This window comes from Falco peregrinus, chromosome 3, assembly GCF_023634155.1.
Source record: "Falco peregrinus isolate bFalPer1 chromosome 3, bFalPer1.pri, whole genome shotgun sequence".
Classification (NCBI taxonomy): Eukaryota; Metazoa; Chordata; class Aves; order Falconiformes; family Falconidae; genus Falco; species Falco peregrinus.
In genome coordinates, this window is record NC_073723.1 from 83908816 (window position 1) to 83926950 (window position 18135).

The 18135-nt window shown below is 47.1% G+C and overlaps 1 protein-coding gene across 1 annotated transcript; it reads right to left on the minus strand.

The window, feature by feature from the left end:
* Positions 1 to 4451: 4451 nt before the first annotated feature.
* On the minus strand, positions 4452 to 14514 carry LOC101913559 (serine/threonine-protein kinase SBK2-like). Its single transcript, XM_027789954.2, has 4 exons — positions 14425 to 14514; positions 6553 to 6742; positions 5598 to 5800; positions 4452 to 5329 (listed from the first exon to the last, which is right to left on the minus strand). The coding sequence occupies exons 2-4, from the start codon at positions 6731 to 6733 to the stop codon at positions 4760 to 4762; spliced, it is 954 nt and encodes a 317-aa protein (XP_027645755.2). The 5' UTR covers positions 6734 to 6742; positions 14425 to 14514; the 3' UTR covers positions 4452 to 4759.
* Between the last annotated feature and the right edge of the window lie 3621 nt (positions 14515 to 18135).

Below are 18135 nucleotides of genomic sequence, written 5' to 3' on the forward strand. Positions count from 1 at the left end.
CACAGTGTTGTTCAGGAGACAAGGCTACAAGGGAACTCTAGGAAACATGGAGAATTACTCCTTCGCTACCCTTCCTAAAAAACTTCAGTCACAGTCCTAGTGATGATACTTAACAGAGTTGAAGTGGGAAGGGATGGAAGTAACACAGTGTCAGAGTTGGTAAGATGGAAGGAAGATCATACGTTGCAAGCTTCTAGAAATGACACCAGAAGCCTAACTGAGGGGAGGTCTTGACAGCTGGACTTCTGTCCTGCCTTTAGACACTGGGTCAGCCAGTCCAACACACTGACTTCTATTAAACTTCCTGTAGGAGGAGATGACATTGACCCCATTATCCAACCTGGTCCTACCCTCCCTTTTATATCCCGAGTCTAGCCAGCATCGCAATACGGTCTATATGTTGGGCATATTGCTGACCTGTGGTTAACCCAGCTAATTTGCCTAAGTGCGCTCTTCAACACTCAACATTTTAATTCTGAGATGACTGGTCTGTGGCACTGTTTGACCATCAGCACGACCTGGGGCAATCACTTTCATATCTGCCTGCATTTTCACATCTCTGTCTAGCAAACCGCTTCCACTTCCACTTCTTCACACCAAGACTTCCTAACTGGAAGGAGTGTTACAACCAAAGGATCTGTCCAGTTAATGGATCCAGGCTCAACACACCACCCTGCCCCTGCAATACCAAAGTGCTGGCCCATGCCTTACCTACACCCTGCAGGCTGCATTCCGCATCGCATCGCAGTCCTCAGGCTGCTGCAGAGCATGACTATTCAGGAGCCATGTGGAGTGTATGGTGCAGAAGAGGAAGAGAATCCATAGCAAAGTGCACAAGGGGACCCAGAAACATAGACCATGCATCCTACCAAAAGCCATGTGATCTATGCTCCCAGCCTGCACGTGCAGTATGCTGCAGGCACCGGGGCACTAGGGCCTGTGTTCACACTTTGTGGACTGCAATCACTGCAACCAGAACTCACATAGTACAGCGAGCTCTATAATTACCCAATTTATCCCTTCATTCCACCCTGAACAGGAGTGAAGTACCATGTCTTTCCCTCCCCTTTGGAGCCACCTGATGCCTCTTTGGGGATGACACCAGATCCACCCCATACCTTGTGCCTACATTAGCTGAGATGTTGCCCTTTACAGTGCTGGGCATCTGGCCAGCTCTCCTGCAGCCAGCGGCTGTGCCTGCAAAGGGCCAGCATGTTTGCACGCAGCTCCGTTCCATTCAGCTTCTCCCAGCAGCTGCTGCGGGGGTGATGGGGACAAGCAGATCTTTTTTCAGACACCACCCCCCCGGGGATAGGCTTCAGCATGGTTTTTTATTCATTGATATAAGAAATCCAGCTGGAATTATACAATTATGATTAAGCCATTGAGAAAAGGAGCCCATGCTGGGGAGTTGGCTCAAGGCAGGGCTTTTGCTACTTTGCTTACTGCTGTGCTTGTTTGATTGTAACCCTGTCCACATCACATTATGCACATGATGCAGTCACAGTGCTGATTTCATCACGTAGCTACATATCACACAAAGTTCTGGCAGCAGAAACCCCTTCTGCCAAAGTCTCAAGGGTCTGTGATATAGATGACAAAAGAAACAATCCTGGTCATCACCACTGTTCCCTGCCAATAGCCTCTGTCACATCATCTTTGTTATGCAACATCAAATCCCTGATCCTCATCAGCACCTTCAAAAAGCAGCGTTGGTCCTGATGGAATTGGGCAGTTTCATCTGTTTCCCCAAAGATGTCAGTGTTACACCAGTTCAAGTTTTCTTTAATTTGGAATAAACCCTTAAATCTTGCTAATCCTTTCTTGTTGAACCAGTTTTGCATCTTGTGCCCAGCTCTGCTGAGACCACCGCATGCAACACTGAGCAGTTCCAAAGCAGAGATGCTGGGGGCCCCACACATCTCCAGCTGCAACACATGCTGTTCTCAAAATGAAAAATGTTGCAGCATGGTTGGTGCTGGACAGGACCTCTGGAGATCGCCTAGCCCAGCCTCCTGCTCAAAACACAGAGCAGGTTGACCAGGGCCCTGTTCAATCAGCTTTTGAATATCTCCAAACACAGAGAAACCACAACTAATGTTCCAGTGTTTGGCCACCATCACTGTAAAGCCATTTTTCTTATGTTTAAATGGAATCTTCTGCATTTAGATTTGTGTACATTGCCTCTTGTCCTATCACCCAGTACTGCTGTGAAGACTCTGGCTACATCTATTTTGTACCCTTCCATTGGTTATTTATACACATTTATAAGAATAGAATGGAATAGAATAGACTATTTCAGTTGGAAGGGACTTACAGCTATCATCATAACCAAAGAGCGTTCCCAACTGACAAGTATTTCTTCTGTCCATCAGAAGTTCTTAATTCACTTAATGTATGCTTTATTGACTTTGCATAGTACTCCATCTTCTTAATCAATACAGCATAATGTAATTTTCTTTCTATCAATAGGCCATGCCTTACAAAAGTTGTGTAACACTATGAATTTACTTTATTAAACACAACTTTATTATCAAATAAAATGTTGAGTGTTGCATTCCAAAAAGCCATGTTCCTGTTCTATAATTCTCTATTAGTAAGCATCTGTATCAGATTTTCCATTATTTTCACTGAATAATTGTCAGCTACCTGGCCTGTAAATCCATTGGTGTTATGGCTTCTCCCCTTTTTGTTGGTACCTTAACACTCCTGTGCTGTTCCAATAGTAATCAAAGAGTAATTAAGGCCAAATCTCAGCCGGCCACAGCTGAACAACATTTACTATGGTTTTGGGTAATGAAAGAGTCTAAGAAATGGAAGCAGCCAGAAGAAAACTGTGTCTTGAGTAGGGTAAGCAAATGCTGGTTGATAAGATAGATTGGGGAGTTGGAAGGAAGACACAAGGGTTAAGTGATGTAGGGAGCAGGAAAAGTACAAAAGAATAGTATGGAGGTGATGTTGCTGAGAAAGGAATGAGTGAAAGTTGCTTACCAGGAAATGGATAGTAGAAAGGGGATGTTAGTGAGGAAGGCAAGCAGTGGTAAAATGCCAGTGGGTGAAAAGAACTTGGAAAAAGAGAGCTGGAGTCTGGGGAGCTACAAAAGAGTATGTGCAGGAAAGGATCTGAGATGAAAGAAAATCTGGGATGCTAGAAAGTGTGGTGCTTGAACATTGCATTTTTAGAAGTTACAAAGCCACTGAGAATGGATACTGAGCTGGAGATGTTTCCAGGAATAAGATCAGGCTAAGAGCTGGAGGGGATTACCAACAGCGTAATCCTGGGGACTGGAAAGAGGAGCAAAGACGAGTTTCTAACACCTAATTCCCTCCTTACTACCTCTTTCCAGGATTAAAATGTGCACCTAGAAGGACATTGCGGGATTAGGAAGGGTGTGTTGCTGGGGAAGGGTTAAAGCAGTGAAAGGAAATGGGAGAAGAAAAGTCTTGCAGAGGGGTAACCAGGCATCTACAAGAGCATGAAGAAAATTCTCTTAGAACCTGAAGGCAGTATAAGGGAGGAGATGTGCTTGGGCTGGCATTGGATAGTCTTGGAAATGGTTTCTTGGGACTGGAGGATTCAGGAGAATAGGAGCAAGGAAGAAGTGGTAGTGGAGGCTTGTACAGAGGGGCTGGCTCTACGAGGAGAGAGCAGTCAGTCTGGAGGAGGATGAGGAGTGAGAGCAAGGCAATGGTGTAGGACTGCTAGGAGGTATCACTAAGGCAATTTTGATGGGGTTATTCATACAGATAAATTTATGTAACCTGTGGTTACAGCTCCTCTGTTAGCCTTTCCCGGTGATGCCCAGCCAACCACCCTCACAGTGCTACTGTCTTCTTAGCTCAATCATACATGTGGATGTTCATGAGAGTGAGCTCACTTTTCCACTTGCACCTAAGCCACTCAGGGAGGCAGAGGGGTGAACTGTGCTTTACCAGGGCTCTCAGTGTTTGCAGAAGGCCATTCTCCTAAGTGGCAGGAATTAGAGGGGAATTTTTGTGCAAACTAACACTAAGACTCCTGCTGCTAACAACCTCTGTGCACAAGAGCCTGTCTGTTAGCTGGTTCTGAACACAAGGAAATGGGAAGAAACCTACGGCAGTGGGTAGGTTACAATGTGTGATTCCCAGCGGCTTTCTCCAGCACTCCACCTCCATGGCTCCCACCACCTTCTCAACACCATCATCAGTCCCCAGCTACCATCTGCAGTCATATGCTGGGGGGTCCCCAGCACTTCTAACCCACCATCCTGAAGCCACCCTTCAAGGATCCTGATGGAGGCCCAGGCAGCATCCAGGGGTGGCCCCTGCCTTGCGCAGGTTCTGTCGTGCCCCTGCTCCCCCACAGCAAGTGGGGCCCCACAGGCCTTTTGTTATGAGGGAAAAAGAGCCACATACAGAAACACAATAGTACATATTTTGCTCTATTTTGAGACAAGGCAGGTGCTGCAGCCCCTAGAAAATGCCCTGGAGTCCCTGTTGTCAGGAAGCGAGAGGTGCCTCACATGCAGATAGATATTTCCAAGAGGAAGGAGATGTTTTCGAGCCCCAAGGAAACACGAGGAAGTTGCACTGGGCAGCCATGGGGTTAGGACCATCAGGGGGGGAAGGAGCCTGGCTCCATGACAGCAGGGAGAGTACTGCAGAAAAGTTGCTCTCTGGGTCATCATGGCCTCTCACGCCCGGGCCATTGTAATGCCCCAGACCCCACAGCCCCTTGCCAGGTGAGGCATGCCTTCCCTCCTCCCATGGGGAGCAGGCTCTAGGGCTTCACCACAGCCTCCTCGCTGTGCCCATCCTCCAGCCTCCAAGGGCAATCCACATAGCGCAGCGCCCCACTGACAGGGCCACGCTTGGTGGGATCTAGGGCCAGCAGGCTCCGCAGCATCAGGGCAGCCTCAGCCGTCAGGCGTTTCCAGTGGCGGGGCAGGTCCTCCTCCAGGCCTGTCTCCTGCCACAGCATGAAGTCCTCAAAGAAGGGGTCATCTGGCAGGCTCTGCTCCCAGGGGAAGTAGCCTGTCAGCAGGCAGAAAAGCAGCACGCCGAAGGCCCAGGCATCCAAGCTGGTGTCAATGGGCACCCCCTGGGCATCAGTGGTGTTGCTCAGCTCGGGGGCGGTGTAGGGGATTACCCCTGCCACCAGCTTAAGCTTGGTACCCTTAGGCCGTGTAAGCCCGAAGTCAGTCAGCTTGATGCGCCGGCACTCGGGATCAAAAAGCAGCACGTTCTCAGGCTTGACATCACGATACACGAGCCCTCGGCTGTGGATGAACTCCAGCGCGCTCACAAGCTGCTTGGCACACTGCTTCGCGGCTGGCTCGGGGATACCGTCCTGCACAGGGAGAGAGGCAGGCGGTATGGCACACGTGGGGCACCTTGGCAGCCCTGCCAGCTGCGCTGTCACCTGCGTGCTCTACACTGGGGGACACTTTTGCATTTCTGGTCTTGCAAGCCTGAAGCTGCTTCAACACTATAGACCCCAGAGAGACCCACAGCCCACTGCCTTTATCACCCTCCCTCCGACCCAGGCAGACTACACAGGGACAGGCAGACAGGAGGACAGTCCCAGTTCCCATGGCCTTGTAGCAGCGCTCACTTACCCGGGGTTTGATGATAGAAATGAGGTCTTTGTGCAGTGCTGGTTCATAGAGGAAGCCATAGTATTGGCTGGACTCAATGGCAATTCCAAACATGCCGATGATGGCAGGGTGAGTGGCAAGGGAAAGCGCCACGCAATACTCGTACAGGAAGGTGTGCAGCTTGGTACTGGCTTTGGGTAGCAGCTTGAGAGCCATAGGAGTCCCTGGGGATGGGGAGAGTGGGTTAGACATCCCTGAAAGTCACTTACCCCAAGGCCGGACAGAGAAGGCACTGAGTAGCCATGGGTCTCAACACTCACAGCCACAGGGAAGTCTCTGGGATGAAGCTTTCTGTGGTTATATCCTGTGGACACCAGATCTGGGAGCAGGCATTGCCAGTGTGAGTTTTGAGCCAGTCAGGGCATGCACAGGAGCACCGGGCAGAGCAAGGGAACTTCAGGCTACATGGGCCATCAGTCTGGGATGAGGAAGAGTAGTGTCAGGGCCTCTGGGCACTCACAGGCCTTAACAGCCTGGCAAACCCCACCTAGGACCCCCACTCACACATTCTCTCCATGGGCCTTAGGGCACCATTGAAGTTCAGGCTTGGGGCTTCACACTCTGCCTGAGCTGTGTGGTGGGACTGCTGGTTTCCAGCTGTATCACACCCACAGTGGTGCCTAGCCATGAACCCTATTGATCCTGACTTGTGGATTGACATCCCAGCTTGACCTTGGACCTGCTGCTTCACTGTAACCTTGCCTGATGTTCTGGGCTGCCCCCTGGCATCACCTTCTCCTTGGCCGGGTGCAATGGGATGATCCCTGGCTGGGGAGGTCTCTACCCCACCGGTCTCCCTGGGGACCCCCCATTGTACCTGGTGCCTGGCCCCAAGGAGCCACCAGCCCACCCAGCGCCCTGGTCAGCAGAGAGGAGGCAAGGCACAGTAGCTCATCGGGCGCAGTCGGTTCCTTACCTCTCTGCCTGTGGGTCACTAGCATCACGTGGCCATACTTGCCCCTGCCCAGCTCCTTGATAACCTCATAGTGTTCGGCCACCTCGGTGCGCACCAGGCTCTGAGCTGTGATCTCCAGAAGCTCATCTAGCACTGTTGGTGCTGCTGTCCCTGCCGCTGCCACAGCTGAGCTCTCGGCCATTGATGAGCGCTGCAGAAACACCACAGCCCAAGTCAGGAACATCACAACATGCACAGAAAAAAAACAGACTGGACACGCCATGTAAATCCTGCCATGGCAGGGGATATTTCTGCCAGTTGGAGACTGAGCACTCTTGTAGCTGTGCTAGAGTTGAGCTTGTGCTTTTATACAGTACACCTCTGGGCAAAGCCCCTCATCATATAAAAGGTCCCTTTATTGAAGAAGACCTCCTTCAGTCCTCTAATCCTTCCTGGCCTCCAGGCAGGTGCTTTACTCTTGTAATTGAAATCCCTGGAGCCTCTAATTTCAAAGACCTGGATCACCTTTCTGTGCCAGCTATACTAAAGCTTGGCCTTCCAGGCCTCCTCTTACTCTAGTCTTCAAAGTGTTAGGCAACAAGCAAAACATTAGCAGGGTCCCAGATTATCAAGCATGACCCAGTCCTCTTGCTCTCCTTAGCCTATTGCAGCAAGACCGTGTCTCTCTACTCAGAAACCCACCCCTACTGCTCATTGAAGAAAGTCCTTGAGGCAGTTGCCCCTCAGGCAGAGGCACAGCTAGCCCATTATAGAAAAGGGACTGCTAGTCAGAGCCAGTGTGCTCTGAGCAAGTCGAAGGTTGCTCAGTACCTCTGACTGATGACACATCTGCTGACATTTCTGACCCAAAGTCACTTATCTGTGCAGCCAAGGAACTTAGGCAGGAAGGAAGCTTGGACTTCAATGGCATTTTGAGCTACAGCCAGCTGCTTCTGACCCATTTCAGAGAAATGCTTTTTCAGTCCCCTCAGCCAGCTACAAGGCAGCATTTTAAGGCACCTGTGGCAGCACTCTCCCCATGACTATTTCCCTATGCTCTGAACACAGGCACTCCAGGCCTGGGAACCCATCCTGGCTTTGGAGCAAGGTCACAGAACCAGAGTCACAGGATGGTCAAGGTCAGAAGATACCTCTGGAGATCACCTAGTGCAACCTCCTGCTCAGAGGAAGGTTAACTAAAGCAGGTTGCTCATGACTGTGTCCAGACTGGTTTTGAATATCTCCTGGAATGGAAACTCCACAACTGCTCTGGGTAACTTCTTCATGTCTGGTCACCATTATGGAAAAAAACCTTTTTCTTACGCTTAAATAGAAATTCTGTGTTTCAGGCCCACTGCCTCTTGTCCTGTCATTCTGTATCACTAAGAAAACTCTGTCTGTGTCTTTTTTACAGGTATTTACACACATCAATAATATGATTCCCTTGAGCCTTCTCCTCTTGAGGCTAAACAAGTCCTAACTCTCTTAGCCTCTCCTCGTATGAGAGATGATCCAATATCTTAATCATCTTCACAGACTGGATGTGTTCCAGTATGTCCATATCATTCTGCTGAGGAGGCCAGAATTGGACCTGCTACTCCAGATGTAGCCTCACTAACACTGAATAGAGGAAGGATCACCTCCCGCGACCCGCTGGTAGCACTTTGCCTAAGGCACCCCAGCATGCAGCCCAAGAGCCTGAGTGCTGCAGCATTTTCAGATGAGTCTTACACACTGTGCAGTGAGCCAGAGCTCTGATGTAAACCCAGTGGCTCATATCTGCACCTACAAACTCAGGATCTCTTCCCATCAAATATTCCATGATAAAGGCATATCACATGATGCCTTTCTGGGGAGGAAACAGGACCTCACATTGCTCAAAAGGAATATGGCATCCTGGGAATATGAGTGGGAACAGAAAGAATTAAGTCTTTTCCCTTAGTTTTTACATTACTCTATCTGTGACAGAGCTTATTACAGTTCCTTCAGGTCCCAGCCCCCACTGCTGCTAGCAACCTACAAAAAGGCTGGAATTGTATAGGAGACAGGGACTATTTGTGGGACAGTTCCCCTTCTTTTCCCTTCCCTTCTTGCCTAGACAGCACTGCTAAATCTTACCCAATTCAGAAGCACAAAGTAATTGGCTCCATTTTTCTGCAAAGGCTTTGCCTTGATGTGAGAGCCAACAGCAGCCACAGTTAGTACAGTCCACAGGGAGTTCAACAATGAACAAATGCATGCATGGGAGGGTATGAATGGAAGGCTGGGGAGAAATTTGCAGGGGAAGACAGTCTGAAAAGTATTTTAGAGAATTTGCTTTGATGTCCTCCTGTTTGCTGCCCAGCCAGCACAGCTTGTGAAATTCCACACAGCAAGGGCATCGCAGAACCCACAAATGGACCCACACGGCCACTAACATTTCCAAGATGGTGTTGCCACATTGAAATGTTAAAACAAACAGTTGAAAAAGCTTTTTAAAGAGTCCTAGCTAGGAACATAGTGAAAAAACTTAAAATGTAATAGAACTTTGAAAGGCATAGACCTCTCTTTGATATTAGATAGGGTAAAGCCGCACTAAATGGGGAGTGGAACAACAGGGGAGATGTCTGCTTGTCTTGTGCAGAACACATTAGATTTATATTTGTGAAAAAAATATCAGAAGATCTTTTCTGTAAGACAGTGTTCCTCCTATATCAAATTCATGGTCATATACAAGTTCTTGTCAGCAAATAGTTCATGATCTTCTCACATAACTTAATTTCTCAAACTTCAGTTAGATAAAATTTCTTCCCTTGTAGCCTAGCCAACTATCAGTGCTATCTAACCCAAAGTTAGAATCTTTTCACTGCATCCACTTAGTGTATTATTCAATAATTATATAATTTTCAATATCTATTCATTAATCTGGTTTTTATTTGTATTGAATTATTTATTATATGATTCATCTACTCTGTTTTTTATATGATTAATTCATTCTTTCCTATTTACTGTGTGAAAACTTGCTTTTGTGAATGGGACAATGTGCTTCTCTGTGTATTCTTGGTTTTCACTCCAGCTTTGGGAGTCAATACACTTCAGTCCATAAGGTTTTGCAGTAAAAAACATTCCAAAAAGCTCTTGTGTCTTTCCACTCCATATTTCAAGTGAGCTGCAATACAGGTTGCAAGGATCCTTAATTCCATACATGGCCCCATTGGCATGGGAGGGCAGATTGTCTGGGTACAGAGTAGAACATCAAAGTGATATAGCCTGGAAAAACAGAGCAACCGGAGGATATGAGTAGAGCATCTTGAGGAACAGTGACAATCCTGTGGGTCTGATCAGGGCTTCATATGAATGAAGCCCCAGCTGTGGTCACTCCAGAACAGTTTGCAGGCTTTGGCTCTTGCTGCCCTTGAGTAAATTGATTACAGGATGCAGTCCATACCTCAAGGAATAGCCAAAGGTGTCAGGTCTTTCCCTGAGATACCACTGCCATTAGCTAGGAAGCTCAGTGAGAGCCAGATTTAGGTCACTACTGAGTAGAGTGTGCCTGCGTGCTCTGCACCTGTCTCTGTTACCTTCTAGAGTGCCATTTGCCCTTTGCAGAATGACAAGCACTGGGGAGGAGGCCACCAGGCCTGGCCAGGATGCACTCACCATTTGGCTGTGCTGTACTGAAGATAGAAAGGAGGGTCCTTTTCAAAACTGTTCTTTCCTCCACTGTCCTTACTGTCTTCATCCCTGCTAGGGGTCCTGTTTCCAGGCTGTCAATATGTGAAAAACCCTAATTCCACAAAAGAGTCTCTGATTACAGCAGCAAGAAATTCACCCCCCTTCCACTATCTCAGATGCTTCCTAGCTTCCTGAGTTGAGAAGGAGCCAGCCAACAGAGATATAGTATCTTAGTCTAGGAAATGTTATTCCGGAAATGTTATTCTAGGAAATGTTATTCTTCAACCAAAATGATTAATATATTTGGTCCAATAAAGCACTTCATACATGTCAAGAGCCAAAGACAGTATAATCTCTGTATAACAGAGATGGTGCTATGACATCAGGATCACAGAGGGTTTTAGGCTTTAAGGGAGCTCTTGAGATCATCTAATCCAATTCTCCTGCTCAAGCAGCAGCAGCTGTAGCAGGTTATCTAGGAAGGTGTCCAGTCGAGTTTTCAATATCTCCACAGATGGACATTCCATAACCTCTCTGGGCAACCTATCATGCTGTTTGACCACCCCCAAAGCTTTTTGGTTTTTTTTTTTTAAAAAATGTTTTCTTCTGTTTACATGGAATTCCTTCATTTTAAGTTGTGCACATTGCCTCTTGCCCTGTCAATGAGCACTACTGAGAAAATTTTTTCTCCCTTTTCTTCATTCCTTCTCATCAGGTATTTATATACACCAACAAGATTCCCTCTGAGCCTTCTCTTTTCCAAGCTGAAGAGTTTCAGCTGTCTCAGCCTCTCCTCATATCAAAGACACTCCATTAAAAATGGCCTTGAGCATATGGCACGTAGGTCCATTTTCTTGTCTGATCTTCTACAGAGCTTTAACCCTAACTCAATAACCAACATTTAGGGCACCTCTTACAAAAAGTCATGCAGGCTTGATCCAAAGACAAACTTTGGTCAACTATATATAAAAGCCAGTGTTAATATTCTTGCTGTTACATATTTATATGATATCCTAATCTGAATTTACCTAACCTGCTGCTAAAATTTCTCAGCCAGAGAAGAGTTTTTTGGTGCCTGTTATATTTCTCCTGACTCTTGCAGGGTTTATATGCACTGTGGTCAGAGGTATGACCACAGCCTATGAGAACGTATTTTAAACTAGATTGAGTAAAACTAGCAGGGTACAGCCTGAAACTCAGACTATGTATTTAACCGATGCTTTATTTAGGCTTCACAAACCATCTGGCACACTCTACTTCTGGGGTGACCACATCAGTTAGTTAAAAAACAGGTAGGAAGCTTCCAGAAATTGTTGTCACATTTTGAATTTTGAATAAACATCAAAATTTTGAATTTTGAATAAACATCTCCATGCTCTCTGATCAAGACACTTCTCAGTCTTCTTATTGGTTAAATGCCTTCAAGCAACCTTCTGTCCAATTCTTAAATCAAGGCCTATTCTCCAGCTCTCAAATCTATCTTATGGCTCTTTTCTGAAGCCTCACCATTTTTTCACACACACACACGCACACCACACACCCCCCATTAAAACACCAGCTGCTCCTGAGGGAACGCCTCCTGTGACGCATTCAGCTAGAATTACCCTGTGCCTTATGCTGTGGCCCCAAGATGTCTTTTTGCAGGAACATCACACTGAGAAGCTGCACTACCTTATACATCCATTATGACTCCAAAGTTTTTCCAAATTACTGTTGGGGTTTTTTTTCAGGAAAAAGTCCACTTCCTCTTTAAGTCACTTTTTGGGTGCTGCCTGCTTCGTTTCTACCTGAATACTTTTGTACCATGTTTAATAAAGCACATTTTGCTCACACAGACTTGGTGTATCAAGTAATTCACATCACTTGGTGTCTCTGTTGCTATCTAAGTGCCATGTTCATTTCTGTCTAGGGGCTGTGTAAGGACCCTACCTGTGGGGGCTTTCCATTGACCTCTAAGTCATTGGTGGGACTTTGGAGCAGTGCTCAGCCCAGTATTGGTTCATAGAGCACCTGCCAGAAACGTCCCACCCACTCATCATTCCCTGAAAGCTACCTGTACAAATTCATCTTGGCATTGGTCAAAACCAAGAAGCCACACATTTTTACTGGATTTTAAAATAAGCCAAATACAGTGGATATTAATGTATTTTATTGGTGTCCTCACTCTACACAATTCATTTTATTAAATCCTGACTCTGTTATAATTTTTTACCTTTGTCAATGATCTAGAAGATCTAGAGGAAAGCACTGAAATCATCCAGAAAATGTTTGCAAATGACACAAAATGGGTTTGGGTAGATAATGCATTGCTTGATCAAACTAGTACATGCACATACACACATACAAACACCTTTCAAACAACCAAAGAAGTCAAGAGTTTATTCTGGTATTGAGTGACAGAATAAAAATTAACGTGTTATTAATTAGGCAATTCTAAGTTCTGCATGCTGCTTTGCAGATAAAATGGGCACCGTGTGAACTCAAAAATGTAGATCTGGTACAGCCTCATTTCCTTGGCAAGCCTTAGTATGTAGGATGATACAGAATTGCACTAGAAATATCTACAGTGATACAGATACACAACTTAAAGATACAGATACAAGTCTAAGAGAATAACAGTACAAGGGTTACTGGTGTTTCAGATTCCACTTTTGCATTCGTTCTGCAAGAGTATTGAAGAGAATGCCCAAAAAGCGTCAGACACAGGAAACATCAGCAGTGAGTGGCAAAATGGCATTTTCCAGATGCTAAATTAAGAAAATGAGCTTCACTGTAAATGAAAAAATAGATATAGCCATTCAGTTTTACATAGACTAAGATAGATTATAACAAAATAACAGATCTGCTCTGAGGCGATATGCCTCTTACAGTGAACTCTAGTTTCTGCAGAGGTTCCTATACACAGATGCCCTGAGACAGTCTGAAATTTAATCTCTGAAAATCAGCTGAGTTAGGAAAGCTGTATTTTTTAAGAGCTGGCCACCTGCTAACGACTTTTGCGCTAGAACTGAGAGTATCATGCACCAGTGGATTTCATATTTTTATTAGAAGTGCATTCCTTCCATTTGCTCTGCTTTGCATTCTTCTTTATCTACTTTTTAATGATATTTTTGGAATGTTAAAAATATACTTATGTGAAATCTTGGTTTCTCTAGGGTAAATTTCCTGAATTGTTCTGAAGGACAGCTGATGGGTCAACAGAATTAGTTCTTGGATGTTTTCTTTCTTTTTTATGGTATTGATGAGATCACAGTTCAGCAAGCTAGCCCTGGTGTCCAGAGTCTGATGGAAAAAGGACCAGATTAAAACCATGAGCAAGGCAACAGGGCTGACAATTACAGGGGAAACTTCCAGGGGAGCAGTCTTTTTAGCTTATCAAACAGATAGCAAAGAATTGAGACTACCATCTGTATGTACCTTTGTGGGAACTAGAATGTCACTGAAGAGGGCTCTCCCAATTAAGTTAAAGCATTATAATAAAACTAATAGCTGAAGCCGAAATGAGGCAACCTCAGTTGCGGTGCAGATTTTGTGAAGAGGGATATTTTCCCCTAAAAAACCCTCATCAAACAGTATGGAAAAATACCCTTCCATCTCTCGAACTTTTAAATTAAGAGCGGTACTTTTTTCCCCTTAAAATGTCCTCTAGTGCAAACCACATTTAATGCAGAAAAGGGATCAGAACATGTTATCGCAGCGGTTGTTTCTGGCCTTATTGCTGGTACATTTATGAGCTGCTTCTTAAAACTGGTCAGCAGGCTAGTGTTTAATCTCACCGTGGAGAACCGCATGACTGTCCCCTTAGCTGTATTACATATTGCTCTTCTTGGGCAGAAACACCTAGCAGGGTCCCCAGAGAGAGAAAGCCTCTCCCCAGAAAGCAGTACGCCACAATCTCCGCACAGCAGCCTCCGCAGACAGAAATCGGCAGCAATCTCACTGGAACAAGCCACATCACACCCTCCTCCCAACCAACCAGCTGGTACTGTGGCACCATCCCAACGGACACAACCGGACACAAAGCAACCTTTTGGGGCAGAGCCACCTAACGAGCTCACCATCAACCAGATGTGGGAAAGCGGGTGCACTCCACGTTGTGACGGCGTGCTACACCGGAGTCTCCAAAACCTATTTGTGAGGGGTGGGTGCCCTTTTACGTGCCTGTCCAGTCTCATTCATCCTGCCACGGCTGTAACTTCTCTTCCCACTCGCCTTCCCAGTCCGTACCAAGCCTCTCACCTTCTCCAGCAGCGCAGCGCTGACGGCCGGCCGTGGGCTGCCTCGCTTCCCTCGCTGCAGTCTCCGGGCTGGGTTCAGCTTGCGCCGAGCAGCCGGAGGGGCTGCCAGGCATTACGGGGCTAAGCGTGACGCTCCGCCCCTTCCCCATGGCTCTGGCCCTGGGGCACGCTGCCTCCCCGCTGAAGGTGACCTCTGGGAGGGAAGAAAAGAGGGGGAACCAGGGGAGAAAGGGGCTATCCATCTGCCCTGTTTATGGAGGGGGAGGTGTGGCAGGGACTGGGGTGGGGTTGTTTCTGCTCTAGCCATACCATCATAAGCCCCAGGGACCCTTTGGCAGACCCACCCTTTTCAGCCCTTCCCTCCAGCTTGGGCTTCCCTTGCAGCTGAGGGAGCAAAGCAGCTCCCCAGGCTGCTGCATGGTCCTTGCTCTGGGGCTGTCCCAAGTGAGAGTACGTGTCTGATGGCAGGGCTTAGAACAGCCGTGGGCTGCCAGAGCTTGCTCTTGGCTACCAAAGGGGCCGAAGACACGTCAGTCACAATTGCCTGTGTCAGTAAGCATTGGAGACGAGGCACAAACCATCGCTGGTTCAAGGTCCCTTCGTGGGTCCTGGTGGGTCAGGCTCACACACACCAGTACTACAGAGTGTTACACTGAAGATGAAATTATTAATGGTAACTACAATGATTTGCAGGCATTTCACCTGTTCTCAGTACCTCCACCTGGACTACAGTCCTGTGCCAAAATCCTCTTCCTTCCACTTGAGCATGGAGAGGAAATCAGCTCTCGGGAACATGGTCACCATGCAAGCCCTAGATCTTGGCTCTGAAGCACTGGGGGTTTTTGTCAAGGATATGGATCAATCTGTGTATCTGAAGCAGCGATGTGTGCAGCTGTGGCATAGGAGTGTCACAGCACTGGTCTCCCTGTTCCCTGGAGCTGGGGACATGCAGGGAAAGGCTTAAGCTGCCCTGACGAACCTCTGTGCTTCCTCTGGGGGCACAGTATGGTGAGGAACGCTGAGAGAGGACAGAGGTGGAAGACAGTCTAACAGAAGAAAGCAGAGCAGCCCCCACAACCGTAAGTACTCTGGGTCTCCAGCACAGGACTGAACCTTCACAGGCTTCTGACTCAGTGCTCTGCCCCACATAGAGACAATCAGGTGAGTTGCACTGGACTGCCATCACAGACCTGTGCAAACTGCTCTGCTGCCACTAAGAGATGGTGCAAATCGGAAGGCAAGAGGAGCAGCACAGTCAGGCTCCCAGCTGTCCCTGTTTTCTGGGTAAATGGTGGAGAGTGAAGTTGTGGTGCTGATGACCTAAAGGTCTAGTGCCGTTCAAGACTGTCCCTTCACACCCATTCTTGAAGGATGCGGCAGTGACTGGAGCCTTCGACGTGCAAACTCCTTACAGGCAGGAACACTACAGCTAGGGGTGGTGCGAGAGTATAGAAGAAACCTAGCCGATATGCAAGAATTCAGCACTGGGATAAATGGTGGGGGACAGAATGGGTGAGACTGTTGCCTGTGCTGGAGACACAAGTCAGAAGTCGAACTGAGCAGTGTCCCTTGGGACTTGCTTGAAGCCACAGATACAAGGCAACACTGGGAAAGTAACCCAGGTTCCCTGACTCTCGAGTCCCTCTCTCCTCCACTCCAGTCACTAACTCAAACCTGCTTCCAGATCTAGGAACAAAATACTGTAGTCTTCCTATTTTTTTCCATCTTATTTTTTGAGACAGATTCCCTATGTTTTCCCTTTCTACCAAGAGTGGGACCTGCCGAGTGGTTTGGCTCAGAGAAGTTACCTCTTTCACAGCCTTACCTGCAGTGCACCAACAAGCAGCATTTTGGCTGCAGTCTTGGACCTTACCTGCAGTTCATCTAACACTACATCTGCAGGGCTTGCCATGCATTCCCACAACACAGGGAGAATGTCACGTACTGCGTGTGTATCATGTGTGTGTAGGACTCCCTGCTCTCTGCTCCCCGAGGACTGGCCACAGAGCAGCTGTTGGAGGTCCTAGGGCCTGCTGTCCTACTCATGAAGTCAGCATTCATGTATTTCAGGACCTCTGTAATTGAACACCTACACCTATCTCACCCATGCTGCACACATTTTGTCCTGCTGGCAGTCAAGATACTGGTCAAAGTCTGCACTGGCAGAGCTGGAAATATGATGTAATCAAGATCGCCTTTGTCTTTTGGAAAGTCAGTTCCAGGCTTTGGACTTGAGGATACACTATCAGCCATGCAGGAGAATTTGCCTTCAGCACCATAGGTAGACCCACAGAGAATCTTCCAATAAGGTCAGTTGTGGATCTCTACACATCCTTCAGGCAAACTCTGGAGGCAACCGTTGGAAGTGAACAGAAGAGGAAAAGTGGAAAAGGAGAGACATTACAAGTGGGCATTAATGGCACTTCTGTTCAGCTTGCCTAATATTGTCCACTGCAAAGACGCCTTTCAGATGCATGTTTATGTTTTGTGGCACATGCAAGCATTGGGGACGGCGTATGATATCTTAACAATAAATACTTTGTGAAAATGCATCCCTTTTCTCTTCTGAATTATTGTTGGTTTAGCACAATAAATATCCTGTCCCTTGTATGCCTGACTCAGAATAGGCAGCACACAGAAAAACAATGGAATGTGAATGTTCCCAAGAGCCAGATGTGGCAGCCAGTGTCACACAGTCATAGCAGTGACACCTGTATGAGGAACAGCTGGACTAAAGCAGCTGCAGTGAAGGACCTAATCAAGAAGGACTCTCCCACATGTCTTTAGTCCCTCCTTCTCTTCCCTTATCCCTTTTCCTGGGCATACACACAGCAGCCGATATCACTCCCATCTGAACAGCAGCAGTTCTTCAAGTACACACCGTACACAACTCCAAAGGATCAGCTTCGTATTAGCTTGTGCTCAAAAGTCACACAGTACCAGATGTAGGGTTGCAACTGGAACACTGCCCCTTCAAAGAGAAATCCACCAGACTCCAGCAAGTACCCAAAGAGCCACTGAGAGAATTGGCTTAGCTATTCCAATGCACCATTAACAGGACACTCAGTTTCTCAAGTGGTGGCCCTTAGTGTAAACCCTTTTTCACAATATCCGTGGCTAATGACTAGTGAATTCCACAGGAGGTAAGCTGGGTGAGAAGGTCTGTACTCCTGTTTCAGAGCTACCAAACCCCACCTAACTCTAGTTTTCATTCTGTACTATCAGAGGCACCAACAGCATCTAGGAGGATCTGATGCTATTTGAACCCAAAAGAACACTTTTCAGTGGTATGGAGGCTTATCAGCAGGGGTATGTGTGAGAGAAAGATGCTGAAATGCGAGCATCAGGCTCCTTTACTAGGACCTAAAATGGCACTGCTCATTTAATATTGTAGTCTATGGCAACTATCAGTTTGTCTGTGTATATTCAAACTGCCCATAAGCATTTACCCAGAACACCACTGACGGCAGCTTTTTAGAGCACTCAGGATTCTTTCATTTTCAGTACTCATTTCACTCAGCCCTTTTCAGAACCGGCTTTAGGCCTGATGCTGGGGTGGGACTATGTCTTTGACTTTCCCCATTGCCTTCCTACTTCTTATATTAATAATTCTGTGAGTTGCCAGCACTTTCCTCCCCTCCACCCTCAGCGAGCAGGCTAGGAAGCCAATCTGCAGGGTGCTGCAGGGTGCTACAGGGTGTGGGCTGCCTCC